Consider the following 22,933-nt stretch of genomic DNA (forward strand, 5'->3'; position numbering starts at 1 on the left):
CAATCGATTAGATAGGGGAACATTTCAATTGAACATTTCAAATCTTCAGTTTCCGGGTATATTTTTTTGCTTAATTTGTTCCACCAAACTTGTTCAATACTACTACTGATTCACTGGCGACACAGTTGGAGTTTTCAATTGAATCGAAATAGTCTTAAGCTCTCATTTACGATTGTGTTATCCATTCGTAGCCGATGTGTTGTACCTTGATCTTGAAGTGCACTGCAAGTGCACTTGCAGCTTCGTCAAGATTTCAGTCGATTGGCAAACTTTGTGAGAAGCGTTGCACCGATAGTTGGTTGGTGAAAGCGCAAAAACAAGTTATTTACCGCTACTTGTTTACTGTGACAAACAAACGCGATCGCCGAGCGAGTGTCTCAACTAATTTCAATTGGTACGTTGGTGTGTTGGTGGATTCTCGATAGTATTTTAGAAAATGAGCGTAGAACGCGTATTCCACCAGATCGAACGTACGATGTATGTACATTTCGAGGATAACTTTCTATACTACTTCGAGCCTTTATTCGAGTATTTACCATTTGAGGTATGTTGTTCCAGCAAAATCATACCTGTAATGGGCATGTAGTTATTGTTATTATCTGATTTGCAGATTATGGTTTATTTGCTTAGATTTCTGAACACAAGCGACCGCAGCGTTATGGCGCAGACATGTCATAGTTTCTACGAAGGTCTCAGACATCCAGAAATGCTACGATCCACATGGCTTCATATTCATGACGTAGAATTTGAAGACAACATCGAGCCAGTTCGAAGCATGCTGGTTGCTCATCGATACTTTCCTAATGTCAAACTTTCCAAGATCGTGTTCCGCAATCGGAGTGATTTCTGGGCTGAATTCGGAGAGTACATAGAAGAGCTTTGGTTCGACAGTTGTACTATTTGGAAACAGAAAATGTTGGGTATTCTGCGCTATACCTACCGACTGAAACGACTTACTATTCAAAATTGTCCAGATTTATTTCGATCTTGGAAATATATCAAGAACCTGACGGTGACGTATAATGTGACGATGCCGAATTTGACTCACATCAGTCTGGCAAGCAACAATCGACTCGAGCCGCATCATTTCGATTTTATAGTCGCAATGGCGCCAAATCTCAACTCACTAGACGTTTCGAACTGTTTCAAGGGTGTAGAAGCGACGCAACGATTTCGTATGCTGGGCCATCTGCTGAACTACGTGAAAGATCATCAGCACACGCTTCGTCATTTGTTTGTTGGCGACACGCCAATTGATAATCTGTTTTTGCGTAATCTTGCCGAAATCAAAAAGCTACGTTTGAAAAGCTTAAGTATGTTGGTTTGCGATAGGATACCTTCGACTGATGCCGGAATCCTTGATCTGATCCTACTCCAGACTAGTCTCACCTATCTCGATTTGACCCGATCACTGGCTTTGAATGATTTTTGTTTGATTCAAATTTCAAACTGTATGCCCTTTCTGGAGACGTTGATTCTCAACCGTTGCTGGATGATTACTGACTATGGAATATCGTCAATCAAACAGTTAACAAAATTAAAACACATTGATTTGACGAACTGTGAAAGAATCAGTGATATTGGTATTTTGGGAGGGCTTTTGACACACAACAGACAAGGATTGACAAAGTTGTGTTTGGGTCTGCTTTCCAATATTAGTGAAGTGGTTTTCACAAAGATTTCCTTTGAGCTCAACAATTTGACGGTACTGGATTTAGGTGGTTGTTCGAATTGTATCAACGATCGATCGATTCAGTATATTTTCTACCACCTGGCAGGATTGAAAGAGCTTAATTTGGACTGTTGTGCGAAGGTGGGTTAAAAAGGCATTTATTATGAGTTCGATTAATTTGTCTTTTATTTTGTTTAGCTTACAGACGCTGGTATGACTGGTATCGACCTACCAGAATGTGCTATAGCTATTTGGGACATTGAAATGAGCTTTTCTGTAGAGAATCTCAAGCGGCTACGATACCTAAATCTTCACGGATGCTATCAAGTGACTGATTATACATTTAGGCGCAAATTTCATTTGCAGGAATTGAGGGAACTCAATCTCGAAAGACTACAGGTAATTAAGTATGTTTGATGAGTAGTAAAAGTAGAATTCTATTCTCGAACTATTTCAGATTACGGACTATGGCGTGGAGATAATCGCACTTAACTGTCCTTCACTGGAGATAATCGACTTCAGTGAATGTCAGAACATCAACGATCGCTGCGTCGAGGTAGTAACTAAATGTTGCCTTAGATTATCGATCCTTAAACTGCAGAATTGTCCATTGATAACTGATTTGACTATTGAGCACCTTATAAAGAATTGCACCATACTAAAAGTTCTTAATATTCGTGGTTGTTACAAGATAACGGCCGAAGCGGAAGCGAAACTTGATACCGTCAGGACTCTGAGGCACGTGTTTGCAAACGAAAGAGAATAGGGTGGGTGTACCAACAATGTGAGAGTACTAGTAGTAGCGAAAGTAGAAATTTCAAATTTAAGTTGAAGCTATACATGCACTACTAAGCCTTTATCGAATTTAAATGGTTATATAGGAAACAGTTCTAAGATTTGCTACTGAAACAAATTGAACAGAAAATGTTATCCAATATTTTATTTTCCTTGCACAACAGGGTAGAAGAATTTCTATAATAATGAGTGTCTTAAAAATCAATGAAATTCATTAGATTTGAATGCCGGAGATCTCTGTCTTGTCAACGAAATGGAAGATATTAAATCAAATTGCAATCGAAGTTTCGATGTAAGATTCTGCTGAATTGTGAATTATGTCTCAAGAATGCTGACCTCGTTTTTGGAAAACAATAATATGGTTAACCCCCAACTACTGCCGAAGTTTTTTCCATAATTTCAACCTGCTACATTTTTTCAGCAATTAGAAAACAAAACCCAACCGGACGGTAGTCGGTAAAAGGTAGCATAGCTAAAAAAACAACTTCGTCCATAGTAGAAGAAAAAAATGGTTAAACAAAACAAAAACACCGGAGATGCATACAATAAAATTATCAAATCATATAAATTTACTCTTTGTGCTTCGTTTTGACGCAGCCGACGGTTTTTCCTGCTGATTGCTTTCTACTCTGCACTCAGGTTTACTTCGGCGGCTCATAGAGTGCTTCAATCGCGGCATTTTGTTCTGTGACCGGCTGAATCTGCGACTACCAGCTATGGTGGGCGGCATTTGGGCTTTGATCTCTTAAAGGGATGGATTTACAACAACAGAAAGGTAAGTTGAACTGCTTTACTCAACCGGTTTACGTCCAGTGTCGATTGGTTTGCACTGTCCATTTGGCTTGGCCGATGTTAAAAGTTCAACAGGTTAGCTGAAAAAATGTAAACGAACACGGAGGTTGAGGAAAATTCTTTTATGACACGGTTTCATGATTAGGGTCCTTCAAGAAACAAATCTAGGACCTCACATGTGAAAAAGGTAGGTTGGTACTATTCGGGTTGCATGACGGTATATGGCATATGATATCATTGGAAAACAATTTAAAGTGTAACAATATACTCATTTTCAAGAATCAATCTTAGTTTTGTTTGTAGTAAAAGGAAGAAATCGCAAAGACATTCTGATATGAGCTCGAAACTAAAACCCAATGATTGAGTGTTGTGATTTTAGTGGTAGCGTGGTAGCTCTCCCTACTAACGGTTGAGATAATGTAGCATCGAATTCATATCGATTTCCGTTTCCAAGCTGTTACTCAATTACTCACACTTGATTTAAGAATAGAAAAATAGGTAGACTATAGGTCTTGAATTCTATGAACTGTTGTTTTTGATTCGTTCGTTGGAGCTGTTAGTAGAATATTGTCACTAATAGTACTGTTGTTGTACCGTTTAATTCTACTATGACATATCAATACACTCTAACAAAGTCAATATTTTCACAAAAGTGTATCAAACGTTATAATGCAGATACGTATTTCGAATATTAATTTTATTTCTAATACACTGATGAAGAATATAAATAATATTCGAAATACGTATCGGTATTATAACGTTTGATACATTTTTGTGAAAATAGCGACTTTGTGAGAGTGTAATGACGTGACATAGTAGAATTAAACGGTACAACAATAGTACTATTAGTTAAGAATTGATGTTCGAAGTTCGGGCGAGTTAGGCGGATTTACCTCCATCGGTGGATTTACCTCCTATGTTCCAACAACGTTGCTTTGTATCACTTCTTCACCGGTTACGTGCCATTGCACATGCGCTTCTGGAGACATTCTTATTCATGTATTTGGTCATTGATGGCGCGAGTCGTTATGTAAGGTTTGCTGAATTTATCGCTCCTACACATTGCCTTACATACTGTATACTTCTTGACATATTTTTCGATCTTCTTCTTCCGAAACTTATCCGGAACATCCTTACCGATGATAAACTCCAGACTATCTGCTTGGTATCCGCTTTAATGTACGTCTCGTCGTCCATTACGACGCATTCTGGCTGCACCAGTCACTCGCGGTACAGCTTCCTGACAAGGCCATCGTATTCTGTTTATTGATTCGGTTAGACCCTTTTGTTACCTTGAAGTCATGAAGTCCGACCGTTTCATTGAATGTTGAATAAATCAGACGAACGAATTGACCTTTTTGGCATCGTCCAGAATCAAATCATTTGGATTGTGCTTGAAGTAATACCTCATCTTCTTTAACCTCACAGACTTGCATTTCTTTGATTTTGTTTCGCGTTTTGTGAACTCATCGTGGAGTCGTCTGGGTCTGCTCGAACACATAAAATTTTCTGGTGAAGCACTTCTTGCTTGGAAGCGATCCCAATAACTACTGTTCCGAAATTTTGCACATGCACTCTAGTTTTTCTCTGAACTTCATCGGTTCAATAAAAATTGTTCCGTTTTTTCGAGAACAGTCTTTAGTAATGACATACACACCACAGATATACAGGCTCCCATATGAACTGTATTTAAAATTTGTTCATTCAGTGTGGCGAACACCTGCAGATGTCACCACGATCGACACGAGGTGCTACCATGATTTGGGTGCCGCTCTCAAATGAGAAACAATTTTGAGTGCAACATTCATAACACGCTAGATTTTTGTTTTGCTGTTGATTAAATGATAGGTTTGTTTTTGATTTAATCCGATCGAATTTTCGTGTGATTCCTGCGACATGGAAAAAAGTTGTCTTTCATATTTTGGAAAATTGTGTGATAAATATTAAAATTGTTGTAGTTGGAATATTTATATAACAAAAAGGAGGATTTTGTTATCGTTCCGAAACGTAGTGGAAAGTTTTGAAAGATCGCGTCGAATAGTTGGAGTTGGTGGCAGTAGTGTTTCCAACGTATAGAAAATTTGAAATTTACACAGAATTTTGAAAAATTTTGTTCGATCCTGCGTATCTGTGTATTTGACACATGCCACAAACAGGTAATGAAACACTACAATTGAGTAATGACATACACCAAGTATCCCTTGTTGCCTCATCAAGTATTCCTTGAAGAGCAAATGTGCCATTGCTGAATCAGTCCTTAAACTCGATCATTTTAGACAAAAACACCGTCCTATTGGCGACTAGTAAAACAAAGGCTAGCACCTCTCTAGGGCCAGATCGACAACACGACCAGGCACTCCGTATAAAAATCAGTATTAAAACTGTCCTTTAACGATTTATCGCCAGTTACCACAAATATAACGATCCAGTGGCGTACCGAGGAAATTTGGCGCCCGGGGCAAGTAAGAGATTCGCCGTCCCCATCGCTGGTTAGTGGACAAAAAAAAAAACACTCCATCTGAACTCAATCTCCGGAAAGACGACTTTGTCGATAAAAAAAAACGGTCCCATAGATTAGTTTGTCGCCCCTCTAAAAACGTTGCACCCGGGGCGAGTGACGGTGTACCATTTTCAACACATTTTACTCTATAATTCAGAACCGGATGTGAGATCCGTATGAAATTCATTTAAATGAACACTGTTTTCAGAATTTAATCGAAACAATCGATGAAACATAATAAATATGCATCTACGGTCTGAATTTAGAACCTGGCTTTATAAAAGACTTCCATAACTCATACTCCCTCTCTATTGTGACTTTCCGTCCTAAGAGGATCTTCCAATCCAGGCATTCGGTAAATCCATTAAAGTTTTCCGTAATAGAATAATCGATCTGCAGTTTCTTTGTTTACATTCATTTTTTAGCCTTTAATATGCAGCAATCAAGGTTATAGTGACTAATATTCAAAAACAATTATATTCTCTCATATATCAGTACCTTAAACACATTAATATCCAAGTGTAATCTGTTATACCTCGCTCAGAAAGTACTCCACCTACAGGTTCGACACTAACATCCGCCCGATTCTCTCGATCCCCGTCCCTGTCCACCAACTTCATTGGAACTAACAAGATCTTTTTTTTGTCACTAACATTTCGTTCTCCCTTTCCCCGTCTCTTCACCATCTCGATGGCAACTAATTAGATCTCTGTAGTTTTCAGACATTTTGTTTCCATATCCCTTTTTTACCTCGGTTTCCACAATATTTACATTTTTTTTCATTCTCTTCCGTAACATCACCATCACCGCCTACGGTCCTACGTCCCAGTCGATGACCAGCATGCGGGCCACCCCCCGGGCCTTCGTAGTCTGGGGATGTTTCCCGCGGACCCACACGAACCGAAAGGAAGCGGCCATAGATAGCGCCATCTGGAAGACCCATGCAATATTCAATTCACCGACCACTGCCGAACGCCAGCTCAAAGCTGGATTCTCGAAAATCCGAGACGACATAATCTGATTATACTATTCTAGTTTTAAGTTAGTCGTTAATTAAGATTAGAAAATACCCTTGGCATCTTAGAGCTTAAGCAGTGTGCCTAAAAATATATTATATTATTGAATAAAAAAAAACAATTATATATCAACTTAAACTGCCAGTTTAAAAAATTTACCACCGTTTTCGATTTGACATTTTCGGTTACTGAGGGGTAGTTAAATTTATGATATAGTTTCGACGAGTGGCAGGACAGATGGTATACCGATGATTGTGTTGCGAAAATGCTCTACCAGTTTGGTAGCACCTCTTAGGTTCCACACATCGCTAACCACCTATTTTCCGATCTGTGGTAGTCCTCTATTATGTGTACAGATCATTAAAAAAGGAAATAAAAAGCTTGTCAACAACTACCGTGGGATTGCATTTCTTATATACTAATCGATTCAGCTTGACGAGCTGAACAAATATCCGTTTGTGTGTATGTATGTGTGTTGTCAACAAAGAGATCGCGATCTCAGAGATGACTGGACCGATTTTGACTAATTGAATGTTTTTGAGATCAGATGTTTACTTTTCAAGTTATACGAAATTTTATTACAAAATTTGTAATTTTTTGAAAATATCTGTCACACTTTGCTTGCAAACAAAATATTTTTTGGGACATAGATTCCGCACGGTAATAGCTATTCAACAAGTCATAGATTATTAAAATCCGTATATCCGTATACAAAATGTAGAGAGTCCGCCATTTAATTTTTTTAAACATGCAATAAAACACAAACGGTTCATCCGATTTCAATTTTTTTTCTTATTTAAGTACAATCCTTCCGGTTCATTGTGGAATATAATTTCATTCAAATGGCTGCCTCGGCTGGCCTTGCAGTACGGTCCAGTTTTTAGTACATTTTCGATTGTATGCAGCTTTATTTCAGCTATGGCTGAACGAATGTGGTCCTTCAAGGCTTGACTTGTCTCTGGCTTGTCCACATAACACTTATCTTTGACAGCCCTCCAAAGATAATAGTCTAACGGCGTCAAATCACAGCTCTGAAGCGGCCAAACGACATCCGAATTTCGACTGATAATTCGATCTTCGAAGACAGTGCGCAGAAGATCGATCGTAGCGCTGGCTGTGTGGTACGGAGCGCCGTCTTGTTGGAACCAAATGGTGTCCAAGTCTTTCTTTTCAAGTAACGGGAAGAACCAATCCCTAATCATGGCGCGGTAGCGCGCCATTAACCGTGGCGGCGGCTCCTGCCTTATCTCCCAATCCTGCCTTATGGCCCAAAGATGCCGCCAGACCAAAATCCGCCCACACCGTCACTTTCTGAGGATGCATCGGCTTCTCCATGATAACGTGCGGGTTTTCCGTCCCCCAGATGCGACAATCTTGCTTATTAACATACCCGCCGAAATGAAAATGTGCCCCATCCGAGAAGATGATTTTTTGGCAAAAATCGGCGTCTTCTTCAAGTTCAATTTCAAAGTAAAACTGCACTATTTTCACGCTTTCCTCAAGCGTATACACAACCATTTTCGTTCAGCGGAAGGATAAAACTAAGTTTCTGTCAAATCAGAAGTGACATTAAGGTTACCAATGTCGAAATAACCGCTAGTTTAAAAAAAAGTTAGATGGCGGATCTTGTATATGGTTATGCTGGTCCCTGGATACCGGATCCGGAAGTGCCGTATCAGAATCAGTAATCAGAACTAACTGGCTCAAGCGGCACGTTCCCCTATTTATTTGGAGATTTGTGCCTTGACGTGGCTTCTCATCGTTTTCCTAATGAAAAGGGAAGGATACAGGGAACATGGAATGGAAATGTGAAGAGGGTGAGGTGAGAAAACAGCACAAAACAAAAAGAAAAAACCTATTTTAATCCACCTAGTGGTGTAATGATGTCTTTCTCATATTGTGGTATTCTATTCAGAATTTTTTTCTCAGAGATTTTTTAAAGAAACCAAGGAGTTGCTAGTGCATTTACTAGTATAACATACAGAATGAAACAGTGCTTTGCTCGCGTAAGTCATCCCTAATAAAACTAAGTGGGTTCATTATTATATGCACTTTCGGCACCGGAACCCGAGAATTGAAGTCGGTTCGTACGGCCACCAACTAACATGACGTACAAACTCTACTAGTTTTTATTCAAATTTTAAATTTTTTTTTGCAATTTTTCCATCGCACTCTAAATAACGATTTAAATGTATACATATATACCATATACACTCTACCCTATAACACCGGAACCGGAAATTGGATCGAGATGAAATTTAGGAAATCCATATGGGACCATAAGACCTTTGATTTAAATCTAAGTTTGTCAAAATCGGTTCAGCCATTTCCGAGAAAACCTAGTGAGATTATTTGACACATACACACACATACATACACACACATCGGCTCGATAAACTGAGTCAAATGGTATATGAAAATGTTCACTAGTCGGTTTTTCAAGTGATTGCATAACCTTTTTATATAAGAAAGGCAAAAAATAGATCAGCATCTACAAAAGGATGCTAAACGATCTGCAGGTACCAAAATGCACATTAAATAAAATGTCTAATCCCCGAAAGGATTTTGAGATTTAACAAAAGCGACAGCATTCTGTTTTCCTGGGAAAAAGCAGAACGATTCGCAATATGTATGAACAGAAGTAAATTCGGCACCCCATAAGGGATGCCAAATAATCTGCTAAATCCACCAGATTCAGCCAAGTATGTAGAACCAAAAACCCGGATGCGGGACAGTTATATATCAGATAATTTGGGAATCACAATTTACACAAATCACAAAAATAATACTCAGAACGCTCAATAGTAGCCATTTGATGGTTGAGTTTGCAATGTCCAGTCAGAGCTCTGACCAGAACCCGGTAATGATGCTTGGGAAAATGCAATAGCCATTCTAACATTTTCAGATTCAAATCTGATAAAAATGTTGTTGTCTGAGCGCAATTTTGCAAACTGTGCCAGTAGCTGTCCCGGGTTGGCGGTTCAATGCATAGGACGCTGGTCTTACAGGATTCTTAGTGTCAGTAGGATCCATAGTACTAGCCATGCAATGATTCTGTACACTAAGAATCGGCAGCGAAGTCTGTCGAAACAGAAAGGCCAAATTCCACAAAAGGAATGTAATGCCAGCACTTTGACTTTTTGCCAGTAGCTGGCATGTTTGGATGCAGCCCTAGAACGAATCATGTTCTTTATCCAACTAGTTGACAATGATAAAGCTCAGTTCAGCCATCTCCGAGAAAAGTGAGTGCATATTTTTGTCACACACACACACACACACACACACACACACACACACACACACACACACACACACACACACACACATACACACACACACACACACACACACACACACACACACACACACACACACACACACACACACACACACACACACACACACACACACACACACACACACACACACACACACACACACACACAGACATTTGCTCAGTTCGTCGGGCTGAGTCGAATGGTATATGACATTTGGCCTCGTTCAAAAAGTATTACATTTCATTACTGTTACTGTTTTGTTATTTCTGTAACACATGTCTGAGACATTCTAAATAATAAAATGTTTTAGATTTCGGGAGGGGCCAGGGCCTCTCGGGCTCCCCCTCTGGATACGTGACTGTATCAATGACAACAGACAGTATTCACGACTTATACAAAAAAAGTAACAAGTCGTCATCATCGAATGCAGCTAGTGTTGCAATATATGTGATTGACTGAGTGCAAAAATCGGTAAAGTGAAGCTTAGTTTGGAAAACCCGATTAAATTTTGTTTTAGAAGATTATACTAAATTTTATCTGATTTTTATCAAAGTTTTCTTGCCGGTTCTTGCGAAAAAATGCTTCTAAACGCTATTGCATTCAAAAATACTTGAAAGATAAATAAATTTCGAACATGTGAAATGCTAATTGGAAACCATCGGAGATCTTTCATCAAGGGCATGCTAATTCTTAAACCCGGGTTAGTTTTTTTTCGTGTTAGCCCGAACCCGTCGGGTTCGGTTTCTGGTTCAAATAATCCGACCATCTCTTTTTATGCAAATTATTAAACCCGAACCCCTCGATGTCGAGTCGAGTTGCGGATACAAATACTCATAACTGTAGTGCACACCCCGTCTCCAGAATATGACTGAACGAATTGTAGATAGACTTGTTCTTATACCGTCATCCTCCTCGTTTTAACACTTCAATACTAGCTCTAGATAGGTCTCGTATATATGATGGCTTTTAAGGGAGTGCGGACTAATATGAATTCCGCAGAAAATGCACATTTGTAGCTGCTCCAGAAAAGTCTGTATCAGCGCTATTTACTGTTCGCCATCTGAGCACGAAATACCAGTCAGTCAGGTTGGTAAAAATTCAATATTTGGTGCTACATCATCCATTGGTGCGTTGTTATTCAATCTTTTTGACCGTCGATCCTTTTGTTGAATCGTAAAAATCGTTTATTTTTGTTTAATTTTCTTCAAAACGGCAATTTTACCTCTGCTGTGGCTGATGTTGCCGGGTTAGGATGTACGTTGGTTAGGGTAGCGACGGATAAACATTTATTTCTTATTTTTTATTGATTACCCAAACAAATCTGGAATGAACGCGTTTTCTCCTCTCGCGCACTGAACAGATCTCAAGGCTCCAAAATTCCATGGCGGCAAATACGGCGACGCGCGAGATTACGCTTGATTACCTCTGTGTGTCACGATGTGCCCGGTGCCCGGTGCCCGACGTTATATCGCTCTGCACTGGACCAAGCCGGGAATGGTCGACTAGAGTCTCGAAAGAAACTTGCTTCGTTTCAATGGTAATTCCAATACAGTTTCTGTGGGGGAAGCGGCCTGGTAATGGTATCGTGACATCAAATGTTTGCAGTACAAATTAGGAATTTAAAAAAAAAACAGTATCATGTTTGACTTGACCGTCCCGGAGTGCCTATCGTGCGACTGTTGACTTTGAACCAGCCTTTCAACCGATCGAACCAAGTGAAAATGCACTGGAAACGAATTCAAACAAGATCGATTTGGAATGCGGACTTTTCGTTTGAAATTAGAGAAGAAACTTTTCAAATACACTCCTCTACCTAAAGACTAACCTGGATTGATGGCTGCTTTGGAAATATGTAGATATATAAATGTTTGTTTATTCGGAAACAGGTTCGTCGTTTGGGTGAGCTGATTTTTTGGAAACATCTTTAACGAAGCGAATATTGTATTTAAGTACGTGGCATTGGTATGTTTAATCCTTTTCTTTGGGTGTCCTAAAACTCAATTTTTCATTGTTATCATTTCTGTGGTTTTTTGTGGTACATGAACGGTATTTGTTGCTTGGAATAAATAGTGAGTTTATAGCAGAAAAGGTTGCAATAATCATAAAAATATGTGTAGCTATTCAAGCTGGCCACTGTAGTCTAGTAATTATGTGCAATGTGAAAACAACGATCATCACAAACTAAGAAAGGGTATGTAGAAAAACAAAAGCCGCAGAATGGTGCAAGAGCCAGCCATAATGGTTTATGACGTTTTGCGGTGGACAATATGCTTGTCTCTTTCTGATGCGAAGCGGTGCTTACGTCGATCAGCGCTGTACCAAGATGGGCGTGGTTTAGTCGACTCTCGATGTGACTGATGTAAAGCTATGGCTAGGGTTGACAGTACATGGGATTTGTTTATGAGATTTTCGGATTTGGATTAAGTTCAGTTAAAATACGTTGCTTGACGATATGCAGTTGACGTTTTGAAAGAAGTTTTATTTATGTCTATTTTTCAAACAATCAATATAATGGTATCTACACACTTAAAACAGATTCTTGAGCTCGGCATAATGAAATACTGAATTAGATCGGCCACATGACATTTTACTGATTGTTAAGTAATCCATATGCTCTTTCTGAAATTCGTTAATGTATTATTATGATATCTCGGTAAAAAGCATTCTTTTGCCGAAGTTTGGAAAAATATTATGCTGAGCTTGTCAGTAAACAACAAATATACCGAAATGAGCAAATCCGTTTGCCGAGATTTCGAACAGTGTGTTAGCTTTTACTGAAACTCGGTGAAGCACTTGTCATTTAATGTCTCTTGTCGAATGTGCAAAACATCACGTAGCCTTGCAGCGGGAAAATATATATTGGATGAAGGTAAGAGATTCTTATATTTCTTGAAAAAATAAGTGAATTAAAAAAAAACTCTGCTGTTCATATATTCTGACAAAAGTCTTCTTATTCCCATGTAGATGCGTTGAGGAGCACTGGAAATAATTGTCTTTAACTGTGATGTTTTCTTTTGAGGTTTGTTTTGCTTTTTTGTATACTGCATTAAAACGGACATCAATAAAACACCCTTTCTCCCCAATCTTACCTATTGTGATATTTATTTCTTACAATAATAAAGAAAAATCCTTTCTACGTTCGATTACTGATGACTCGGCAATTCATTATACGATCATAAATTGCTGCTGATAAGTTCGGCTATACTTGACATTTATCAAATTTGGTATTGCCGAGATTCTCAGTAATTATTATTTTGCCGAGATGATTACCGATCTCTCAGCTGTGCAAATTTCGGTTTTTTTTGCCGAGATTCAGCAATAAAATTTAAGTGTGTATTAGTTGGATGACTCTACTCGTAAAGAAATTATGTGCTGTAAAGTTTAAGTTCTTTTGGATTTGCTCCTTTGAAAGAACTGAATACGCATGCGCTTCAAGAAGTCTATGGTTACTGTCAGCGAAGCGAAGTACTGTTATCGCATCGCGTTCGCCGTGACTGTTTGCTTTAATTGAATGAAACAAGGTCGCACGCGCGTCTAGACGCTTCGCGCTCCGCGCTCACTCTGACAGCAACCTCAGAGTGCAAGCGTCACGTGAAGCGTCAAGATACGCGAGAGAGCAGGTTCAAATTCTGTGTAGAATTTTCATTACGATCTAAGTACAAATGAGGAAATTATATATTACTCAGAATTATTGAGTGGGGGAAAGTGGGGAATTTCGTACCACACTTGGATTCTGAGTGATAACTCACCGGAAAGTGATTTTTTTTTCAAAATTGGAAAAGTGGAGGTTAAACTAGAAGCAAAATTCCACGTTTTAGGAGTTGAGAACAGTGATTACCGAAAATTTGACAGAAGCTGCTATATTGCTATCTATATTGTATACAACATATTCAATCCGGTAGAAGATGCTACAAGAACTCGAGTCTCTCAATGCATGAACCGTGAGAGAATTTTGCTACATTTCTTCATCATACTTCATACTCTGAGTATTTCACGCCCTTAAAAAAAATTTACAGTTCGATAATAATCGTTGCTGTGTGGAATTTTCCAAGAAAGAATCGCAAGTTGACGATTATCGCAGAAAATCGAATCGATGATTCAACTTGATGATTCTCATACTAGGTTGCAACATTTCAAAACCCTTGTGTGGAGCATTCACAGACATTTTCATAGACACAACTTATACAACGGTTATATGCACATAGTTATAATAAGCGGCAATAGTAAAATGATTCTATCGCAATTATCAACTGCCTCTATAGAATCGGATCGCGAAACGAGAATAAGCGACCGTTTGTTGTTTCAGAGAGGATCCCCACAGCAGCGTGCTAACCTTTGATTCTCAGAAATGTCATCGAGAGAAATTCGCTCTCGCACTGGTGTCCATTCTATGTTTAATGAGCTATGCCGGGTTTTTGTTGTTGTGATGATATCTGGCTTTCTTTGATGGCACTGATTCAATCCTGTGAAGAGTTTCCAGTGAGCGTTCTTTGATACGATAAAAGCCATCCTTGGTTGAAAATATTAAAAATTCGAATTTATTTCAAACTTATGAGAATTATAAAAACCTTGTTTATCCACCTAGCGGTGTAATGATGCTTTTCTCATATAACTTACATTTTCAAAAATATAACTAAGAGATTCTGTGAAGAATTTTTTTTTCAATCTTGAATAAAACAATAATCTTTATTTGGGTATAAACTAACATAACCTTTTCAATTTGAAAACAGTTATGTCAAGTTAATATTAATATTTCTTTATTTTGCATCGTCGCACTAAATGATTAAACACACTTTATCCTATACTTCTAGAACCGGAAGTCGGATTCGGATGAAATTAAACAGCAACCTATGAGACTATAGGAACTTTTATTTGAGCCTGTTGGGCGTCATGCACAAATTATGTCACGCTATAATGGTGGGGAGGGAGTTTCAAATATTGTGACTAATTGTGTCATCAAGAGGGGGGGGGGGGGGGGGGAGGGGACTTAAAAAAACGTTACGTCGCAGAAGTTTTCTTTTGAATACAAAAGTATGTGTTTTTATTTAGAACTTTCGGTTTTCAAATTTAACATAGTATTCGAAAATGGTGCGAGTTCAGACCTGGAAGGATTGTTAGTGACAGTAGGATCAGAGCACCAACCTTGCAATGGTATAGCTCGTGATTATTCAGAAATCAGTTGAAATTGAATATTGAATCAAATGCATGATACTATGGAGAAGTAAATCATGATCAATATGCAATCAAAACTGACTTAGACGTCACTGTGGGAAGGAAATGTTAGTTCAACACTTCCTACTACTAGTGACCGAGGAATTCTCTGGACAACCACAAGTATCACTGACTGGTGTTAGTGCACGGAACCACCCGCGATCCCATCTCAACCAGAATATTAGTTGATTTTCTGAATTCGATTGGTTAAAATTTGGTACAACTAATCGATTGTTGTTTTAACTAAACTGTCATTTTTGTTTTTCGATTAGCAGAAACGATGGTTGAAACAACTAATTTAACTTTTTGAAAAAAAAATTCTGTCAATTAGTGAGAACACATACCTTTCAATTCCAACAAATATTTTAGTTGAAATAACTGGTGTTGTTATTGAAACAAAATTCTGTTAGTTGAAAAATAAATCGGTTTTATTTGTTTTAGACATTGCAAATAGTTGAATCAACTCAAACAATGTTATTGATTTGCGAAAATAATCAAAATAGACTTACTGATACACGTCATGATCTATTTGAAATAAGTTCGGTATGTTGAGATTCATGAAATAAATATCGTTGTTAAAATATAAACAGTATTTCATATTGACATGTAATATCATTAGAGCTGGGAAAACTACCGATCACTGCTGATTTCAAGTGATCTTAACCAAGGAATAATTTACCATTACGAAATCAGAGCTGATCTGATCTCTAAGTGATTTTGATTTTTGTATGATCATGATCATGTCAAGTCGAGATCAGTAAAGATCTAAATTCTAAAAAAAAAACTCTGATTCGATCGGAAATGATTGATGTAGAAAAACGTTTTTAATCAGCCAAAGTGCCCGGAGGGACGAGTAAATTAGCGAAATTATCAAATTTACCTAAATTGAGTATTGAAAGATGATGCCTTCAAACGGTTGAACTAAAGTTATGCACTGATAATTTTAGTCAATTTACATGAGCTTGGGTGCATCAACCGCTGGGAATTGGAATTTTGCGACGGCAATTCAAACGCGCCATTCAATCGCAGCGCGTTCTGTGTATTTGAACCCCTTCGCTCCTGTTACTTTTATGAATTAAATTCATGTCAAAAAGTGTTTTATTACTTATGCATGAACATCATCATCGGTATCAAAAAGCTGGAAGTAAAACAGTCTGCTGGAAGTAAATCAATGATCGAATTTGAAGCGTAAAATTTTTGCGCATACCTGAAAGATTACGAGATGATCATTCATTAACATTTCCTAATTTGTCTCCAAATCTTTTTCATCTTAAACAAGGTTAACTTTTACACAACACCGCTGTTAGATAAACACTTGTTATGGAATCATAAATTTCTCAAATCGAATGGACACAATTTCACCAAACGCTTTAATCATCGATGTTGTTTTCATTGACATTTTGAAGCGACGCGAACAGATTTCAACTAAATAAGTTGTTGATTCTGCATTGCGATTATTGTGTTGCTTTCAACTGTCTCCGGCATTTGACAGCATTCAAAACAACATATTTTTCAACTACTTGAATATATGCAAATCAAAAACCATATTGGTTGAATCAAAAAGAAATTAGTTAAATCAACTATCGCAAAAATCAAAAACTGCGATATCGCAATTTTTTAATCGAATGATTCTCCGTGTGGAGTGAGGAAACGATCAGGATTAACTTGGTAGAGAGTACGATCTTATTATTTGAAAACCTACACGTTTTGTTCGTGACCTGAACGCTTATTTGTAGCCGATCTTGAAGTGAATAAATAATACGAAATAATTATCAAAATATACCGACTCACAACGACGCGTTACTCCGCCATATTTCAATAATGCAATATTTTCATTTACAAGTGGAATGAATCATGTACAGCTTAAATTCTTAGGACGGTTGTCAATCAATTTGAAACCAACCGCACCTCCAATCTTACCTCGTAACACAATATCAATGACAATTGTTTTATAAGAATAATCTACAAAAATGGAAATGACAACTTTTTTTTATTCAATAATATAATACATTTTTATGGCTCTAAGATGCCAAGGGTATTTTCTAATCCTAATTAACGACTAACATAAAACTGGAATAGTATCATTAGACTATGTCATCTCGGATTCTCCAAAATCCTGCTTTCAGCTGTGGATCGGTAGTGGTCGATGAATTGAATATTGCATGAGTCTTCTAGATGGCGTTGGTAAATATCTATGCTGGCCGCATCCTTCGGTCCGTGTGGGTCCACGGGAAACACCCCCAGGCTACGAAGGCCTGACGGGTGGCCCGCATGCTGGTTTTCGGCTTGAGCGGTCTTCCGTGGGTGATGATGGTGATGTTACGGAAGAGAATGAAAAAAATATATATATATATATTGGGGAAACGGGGTAAAAAGGGGATGTGGGAACAAATGTCTGAAAACGACAGAGATCTAATTAGTTGCCATCGAGATGGTGAGAGACAGGGAAGGGGGAACGAAAAAGTTAGCGACAAAAAAAAAGATCTTGTTAATTCCAATGAAGATGGTGGACAGAATCGCGCGGATGTTAGTGTCGAGCCTGTAGGTGGAGATTATACTTTCTGAGCGAGATATAACAGATTACACTTCTATATTAATGTGTTTAAGGTAATAGTTTATAAGAAATGGCAACTTATTCGCAATAGCCGCTTGATTTATAACATGCATTGTTAAATTTGTAACGAGATGTTCGTTTTTAAACCTATAATTTTTTCCTCATTCCCCCAAACAGCCAGATGCTGAGAGATAAATATGAAGTAATTTTAATTGAAGGCCATTTATGTTAGTGGAACAATTTTCTTGCTGACGAATAGTCATATTCGAAAAAGAGTCAAATGATGAGAACAAGCTGAACTCGCCACCAAAGGCTTATAATAAGCATTAGAAACCTAAATTCATAAAATAAGTCACTATAAAAGCATGTGAAATAAGAAAAACTACTAACTACTACAAGGCGACACAGTTTCAATAAAAGCTCCGCCAACGAATCACACCATGAGAATAAGCGATGAAAAACTCGTATGAATTGAGTTCACGAACGAAAAATATAATGAAAGGTGAAAATCATTTTAGATTAGACTATTCTAATAACTAAAATAGACATAAAAATTCTCTCGAAGTGAAAGTGCTCTGATAACTGAAAGTAACTCCTGCAATTCGAAGAAAGATAATAGATTGGTGTATATGGGGTACAACAACTTACATTTTGTTAAAAACTTATATTTTGTTAAAAACCGACTAAGGATTCTGGAGATTTGGGTCGATTAAAAATATTAACTTGATACTCAGCAAAAAAGAAGAATAAATTACATCGATAGGTGATTGACGGAAGTTCTGTTGACCCCATTGGTTTCTAATTACCTGTTCCAAAAGTTCCGAGAGTTAGAATTAGAATCGATCGATTTCTTAAAAATATCTCATGAACTGAAAATCTTTACTGTCTCGTTTCGTTGACGACTAAACAAAGTGCAATTTATCGCTTTGATTTTCGATACTCAAAATTGAGGTAAATTTTCATAAATTTTCTCTGTGGCTCAATATATAATTTTCAAAGTTGTTACGTAATTGTTTAGAGGGGGTTTCAAAATTTGTGACCAATCGTGACAAGGGGGGGAGGGGGAGTTAAATTTATTAAAATTTAGCGTGATGTAATTTATGCATGACGCCTTTGTGGAAATCGATCAAATCATTGCTGAGAAAATTGAGTGAGTCTCATTTTAAGCTTTTTGACCACTATTTCTGGTACTTCTTGGAACCAGTATAGTCGAAGACGGTTCATTTAGTAAGTAACTAATATAGCCTACAAATTGAATCAGTTTTAAGCCAAATCTTGAAGAATTTTACCTTTTTTTTGCACCGTCGCTTTAAATGACGGCATGAAATTCAATAGCAACCTATGGGACTATAAGATTCCTCTGGGCAAAATTTCACTATTTAATTATTCAAGAGATTGCATAAACTTCCTATATGAGAAAGGCAGCAAGTGTACTTGTCTAGAAAAGCATCGTTATCATGAACTTGTAATAACACTAACAAATAGGTACAAATTGAATAAAAGAGAACTAGAAGTTTACATTTTTTCATCTGAAATATATAAATTTTAATGTGGTAACCCTGCACGCTATACGAAATTGAACAAAGCACTCTGCGAACCCCCTTAACTACGTAAAAAAATCATCAGATTAACGTAGTATAAAATAGAGCAATAACTAAAGATAAACCGATATGAGTTTCGTTGAGGATTTTTTTTCTCTATTCCCCAGTAAAACCAAAGTCACTATTTTCAACCTGTAACTGAAAGACCTACAAATTGAAAAAATAATTCTGTAAAAGCTTAGGTTTTGGTTTCGAGCCTGGTTAAGATAGTGTTTTTCGTTAATTGCAGCGTTACTTTTAATGACGTTTTGAAATTTTTAACACCTATTACTCTGTATTTTCGGAAACAAAAATCGGTGCCCGACAAAGTTAAAGAAATCAAGCATTCATTTGAATCCGAGCATGTGGAGATTATCTCTGAAGAAACTTTGCAGAGTTCAATTAATTAAATCGAATGCTTTATTACTTTTTTAAATATTTATGAGTCGAGTTTTAAAGTTGTTGCCTAATATTAATTTTAGTATCAATATTTGAATAAAAATATAAGTAGGAATTACTTGGGAACGTTTAAATTTAGGCCGTCATTTCATAATCAAATGCCCAATGATTGTTTTCAAAAGCATCCTCAGTTATGTGAAATAGATAAATAAATTTGTAACTACACTAGTGCTTTTTGCCTTTCTCATATAGAAGTGTGTGTGTGTGTGTGTGTGTGTGTGTGTGTGTGTGTGTGTGTGTGTGTGTGTGTGTGTGTGTGTGTGTGTATGGATGTGTGTGTATGTATGTGTGTGTGTGTGTGTGTGTGTGTGTGTGTGTGTGCGTGTGTGTGTGTGCGTGTGTGTATGTGTGTGTGTGTGTGTGTGTGTGTGTGTGTGTGTGTGTGTGTGTGTGTTGTGAGTGTGTGTGTGTGTTTGTGTGTGTGTATGGATGTGTGTGTATGGATGTGTGTGTATGTATGTATGTATGTATGTTTGTGTGTGTATGTATATATGTATGTGTGTGTATGTGTCAAATAACCTCACTAGGTTTTCTCGGAGATGGCTGAACCGATTTTAACAAACTTAGATACAAATGAAAGATCTCGTGGTCCCATATGGAATTCCTGAATTTCATCCGGATCCGACTTCCGGTTCCGGAGTTATAGGGTAAAGTGTGTTACATATTGTACACCGTCACTTAAACCGGCGAAACAAAAAACGTAAAAAATTATCTAAACTGGTCTCAAAACTACACATATCGATAGTCATGATCAGTAGACAACTAACCATACCGATTCCGGCTATCCTGGTTCCCGGTATCCGGCTCCGGAAGTACCGGAAATAGTGGTCATATATACCAAAATGGATCTCACTCACTTTTCTCAGGGATAGTTTGACCGATTTCCACAAACTTAGATTCAAATGAAAGATCTCGTGATCCTATACGGAATTCCTGAATTTTATCCGGATCCGACTTCCGGTTCCGGAGTTATAGGATAAAGTGTGTTACATTTTGTACACCGTCACTTAAACCGGCGAAACAAAATACGTAAAAAAATTTCTAAACTGGTCTCAAAACTACACATATCGATAGTCATGATCAGTAGGCAACTAACCATACCGATTCCGGCTATCCTGGTTCCCGGTATCCGGCTCCGGAAGTACCGGAAATAGTGGTCATATATACCAAAATGGATCTCACTCACTTTTCTCAGGAATAGTTTGACCGATTTGCACAAACTTAGATTCAAATGAAAGGTCTCGTGATCCTATACGGAATTCCTGAATTTTATCCGGATCCGATTTCCGGTTCCGGAGTTATAGGATAAAGTGTGTTACATTTTGTACACCGTCACTTAAACCGGCGAAACAAAAAACGTAAAAAAATTTCTAAACTGGTCTCAAAACTACACATATCGATAGTCATGATCAGTAGGCACCTAACCATACCGATTCCGGCTATCCTGGTTCCCGGTATCCGGCTCCGGAAGTACCGGAAATAGTGGTCATATATACCAAAATGGATCTCACTCACTTTTCTCAGGGATAGTTTGACCGATTTCCACAAACTTAGATTCAAATGAAAGATCTCGTGGTCCCATACGGAATTCCTGAATTTTATCCGGATCCGACTTCCGGTTCCGGAGTTATAGGATAAAGTGTGTTACATACTGTACACCGTCACTTAAACTGACGGAACAAAAACCGTAAAAAAATTATAAACTGGACTCCAAATCGTTATTCCCAATCTTAGGGTCGATTGAAAGGTCTTATGGTCCTACCAAAAATTACTGCATATTTTCGGATGCAACAAACATTTAAATCGTAATTTAGAGTGCGTACTAGTAGAGTTTGTGTGTCATGTTAGTTGGTGGCCGTACTTTGATTATACCGGTTCTCGGGTTCCGGTGCCGGAAATGCATATAATAGTGAACCCACTTCGTTTTCTTAAGGATGACCTACGCAATCAAAGCACTGGTTTATTCTGTATGTTATGCACAAACAATCTCTTGGTTTCTTTCAAAAATCGAAGAGAAAATTTTTGAATAGAATACCACAATATTATATACATGAGAAAGGCATCATTACACCACTAGGTGGATTAAAACAGGTTTTTTATTGAAGCATAGCATTACTCGTATTGAAAGTCAAAAACACGATCGACAAAAGTGTTTGAACTTGCAATTGAAGCCATTCGCTCAAACGCTACTGGCAAAAATGAACCGTTTTTCTTGGGCAAAATAAAACAGTGTCTGAACGACATATTGAATAAAAATTATCAAATCACAATAGTTCGGGTCCCGGTTCATTGCTCCATTCCAGGCAATGAAAGAGACGATATTTTAGCCAAACGTGGTGCTATTGAGGGTGAAATTTATGAGAGACCGATTGCTTTCAACGAATTCTATAGCGCGTCTCACCAAAGAACACTTGCCAGCTGGCAAGCTTCTTGGGATAAAGATGAACTGGATCGGTGGATCCACTCAATTATTCCTAAAATATCGAAAAAGGCATGGTTCAGGGGACTGGATGTGAGTAGGGACTTCATTCGTGTGATGTCCAGACTCATGTCCAATTACTACACGTTGCTTGTGGCGAAGGTTATCGCGATATTGATCATGTGGTTTGAACATGCGTGGAGTATCGTGATGTCAGATCTCAACAAATAAATTCCTTGCGTACCCAAGGTAGACTATCCAATGTCCCAGTTCGCGACATTCTTGCTTGTCGTGACCTTCCTTTAATGAAACTTCTTTATCATTTCATCAAGTTCATTGGAGTTCAAATTTAAATTTTATTTTATGTTAGACTGTTTTCTCTTTCATGAGTTCAATCAATAGCCAGCTATCTTGTATTGAATAAAAGTGATGAACTGATACAAACAAACTTGAAATAGTTACAAGATCATGTACAAAATGAATGCATTTTATTTAATGTAATTTATAATAGTAAATCGCTTGATAAAAACAGTGTTTAGATTAACTAATGAATACCAAAATATTAATATGATATTCGAATTGTATTAGGTTTAAAGTACTATGTATTGTGGATGCACGGCGAAGAAAAACTTATGCCTATGAAATAAACGTATTTAT

General features: G+C 37.7%; 1 protein-coding gene across 1 annotated transcript; it reads left to right on the top strand.

Moving 5' to 3' along the window:
- Window positions 1-188: 188 nt before the first annotated feature.
- LOC131435495 (F-box and leucine-rich repeat protein 13-like) lies at window positions 189-3,039 on the top strand. The gene is made up of 4 exons (XM_058603450.1): window positions 189-544; window positions 611-1,813; window positions 1,871-2,071; window positions 2,130-3,039. Exons 1-4 carry the CDS (start codon window positions 437-439, stop codon window positions 2,436-2,438), a joined length of 1,821 nt encoding a protein of 606 aa, XP_058459433.1. The 5' UTR covers window positions 189-436; the 3' UTR covers window positions 2,439-3,039.
- Window positions 3,040-22,933: the final 19,894 nt, after the last annotated feature.

This window comes from Malaya genurostris, chromosome 3 (genome assembly GCF_030247185.1).
Source record: "Malaya genurostris strain Urasoe2022 chromosome 3, Malgen_1.1, whole genome shotgun sequence".
NCBI lineage: Eukaryota > Metazoa > Arthropoda > Insecta > Diptera > Culicidae > Malaya > Malaya genurostris.

Coding starts and splice junctions, on each gene's coding strand:
- LOC131435495 (XM_058603450.1), top strand. CDS start 437: ATGAGCGTAGAACGCGTATTCCACCAGATCGAACGTACGATGTATGTA. Junction 545..610: donor TCGAGTATTTACCATTTGAG/GTATGTTGTTCC, acceptor TCTGATTTGCAG/ATTATGGTTTATTTGCTTAG. Junction 2,072..2,129: donor TCAATCTCGAAAGACTACAG/GTAATTAAGTAT, acceptor GAACTATTTCAG/ATTACGGACTATGGCGTGGA.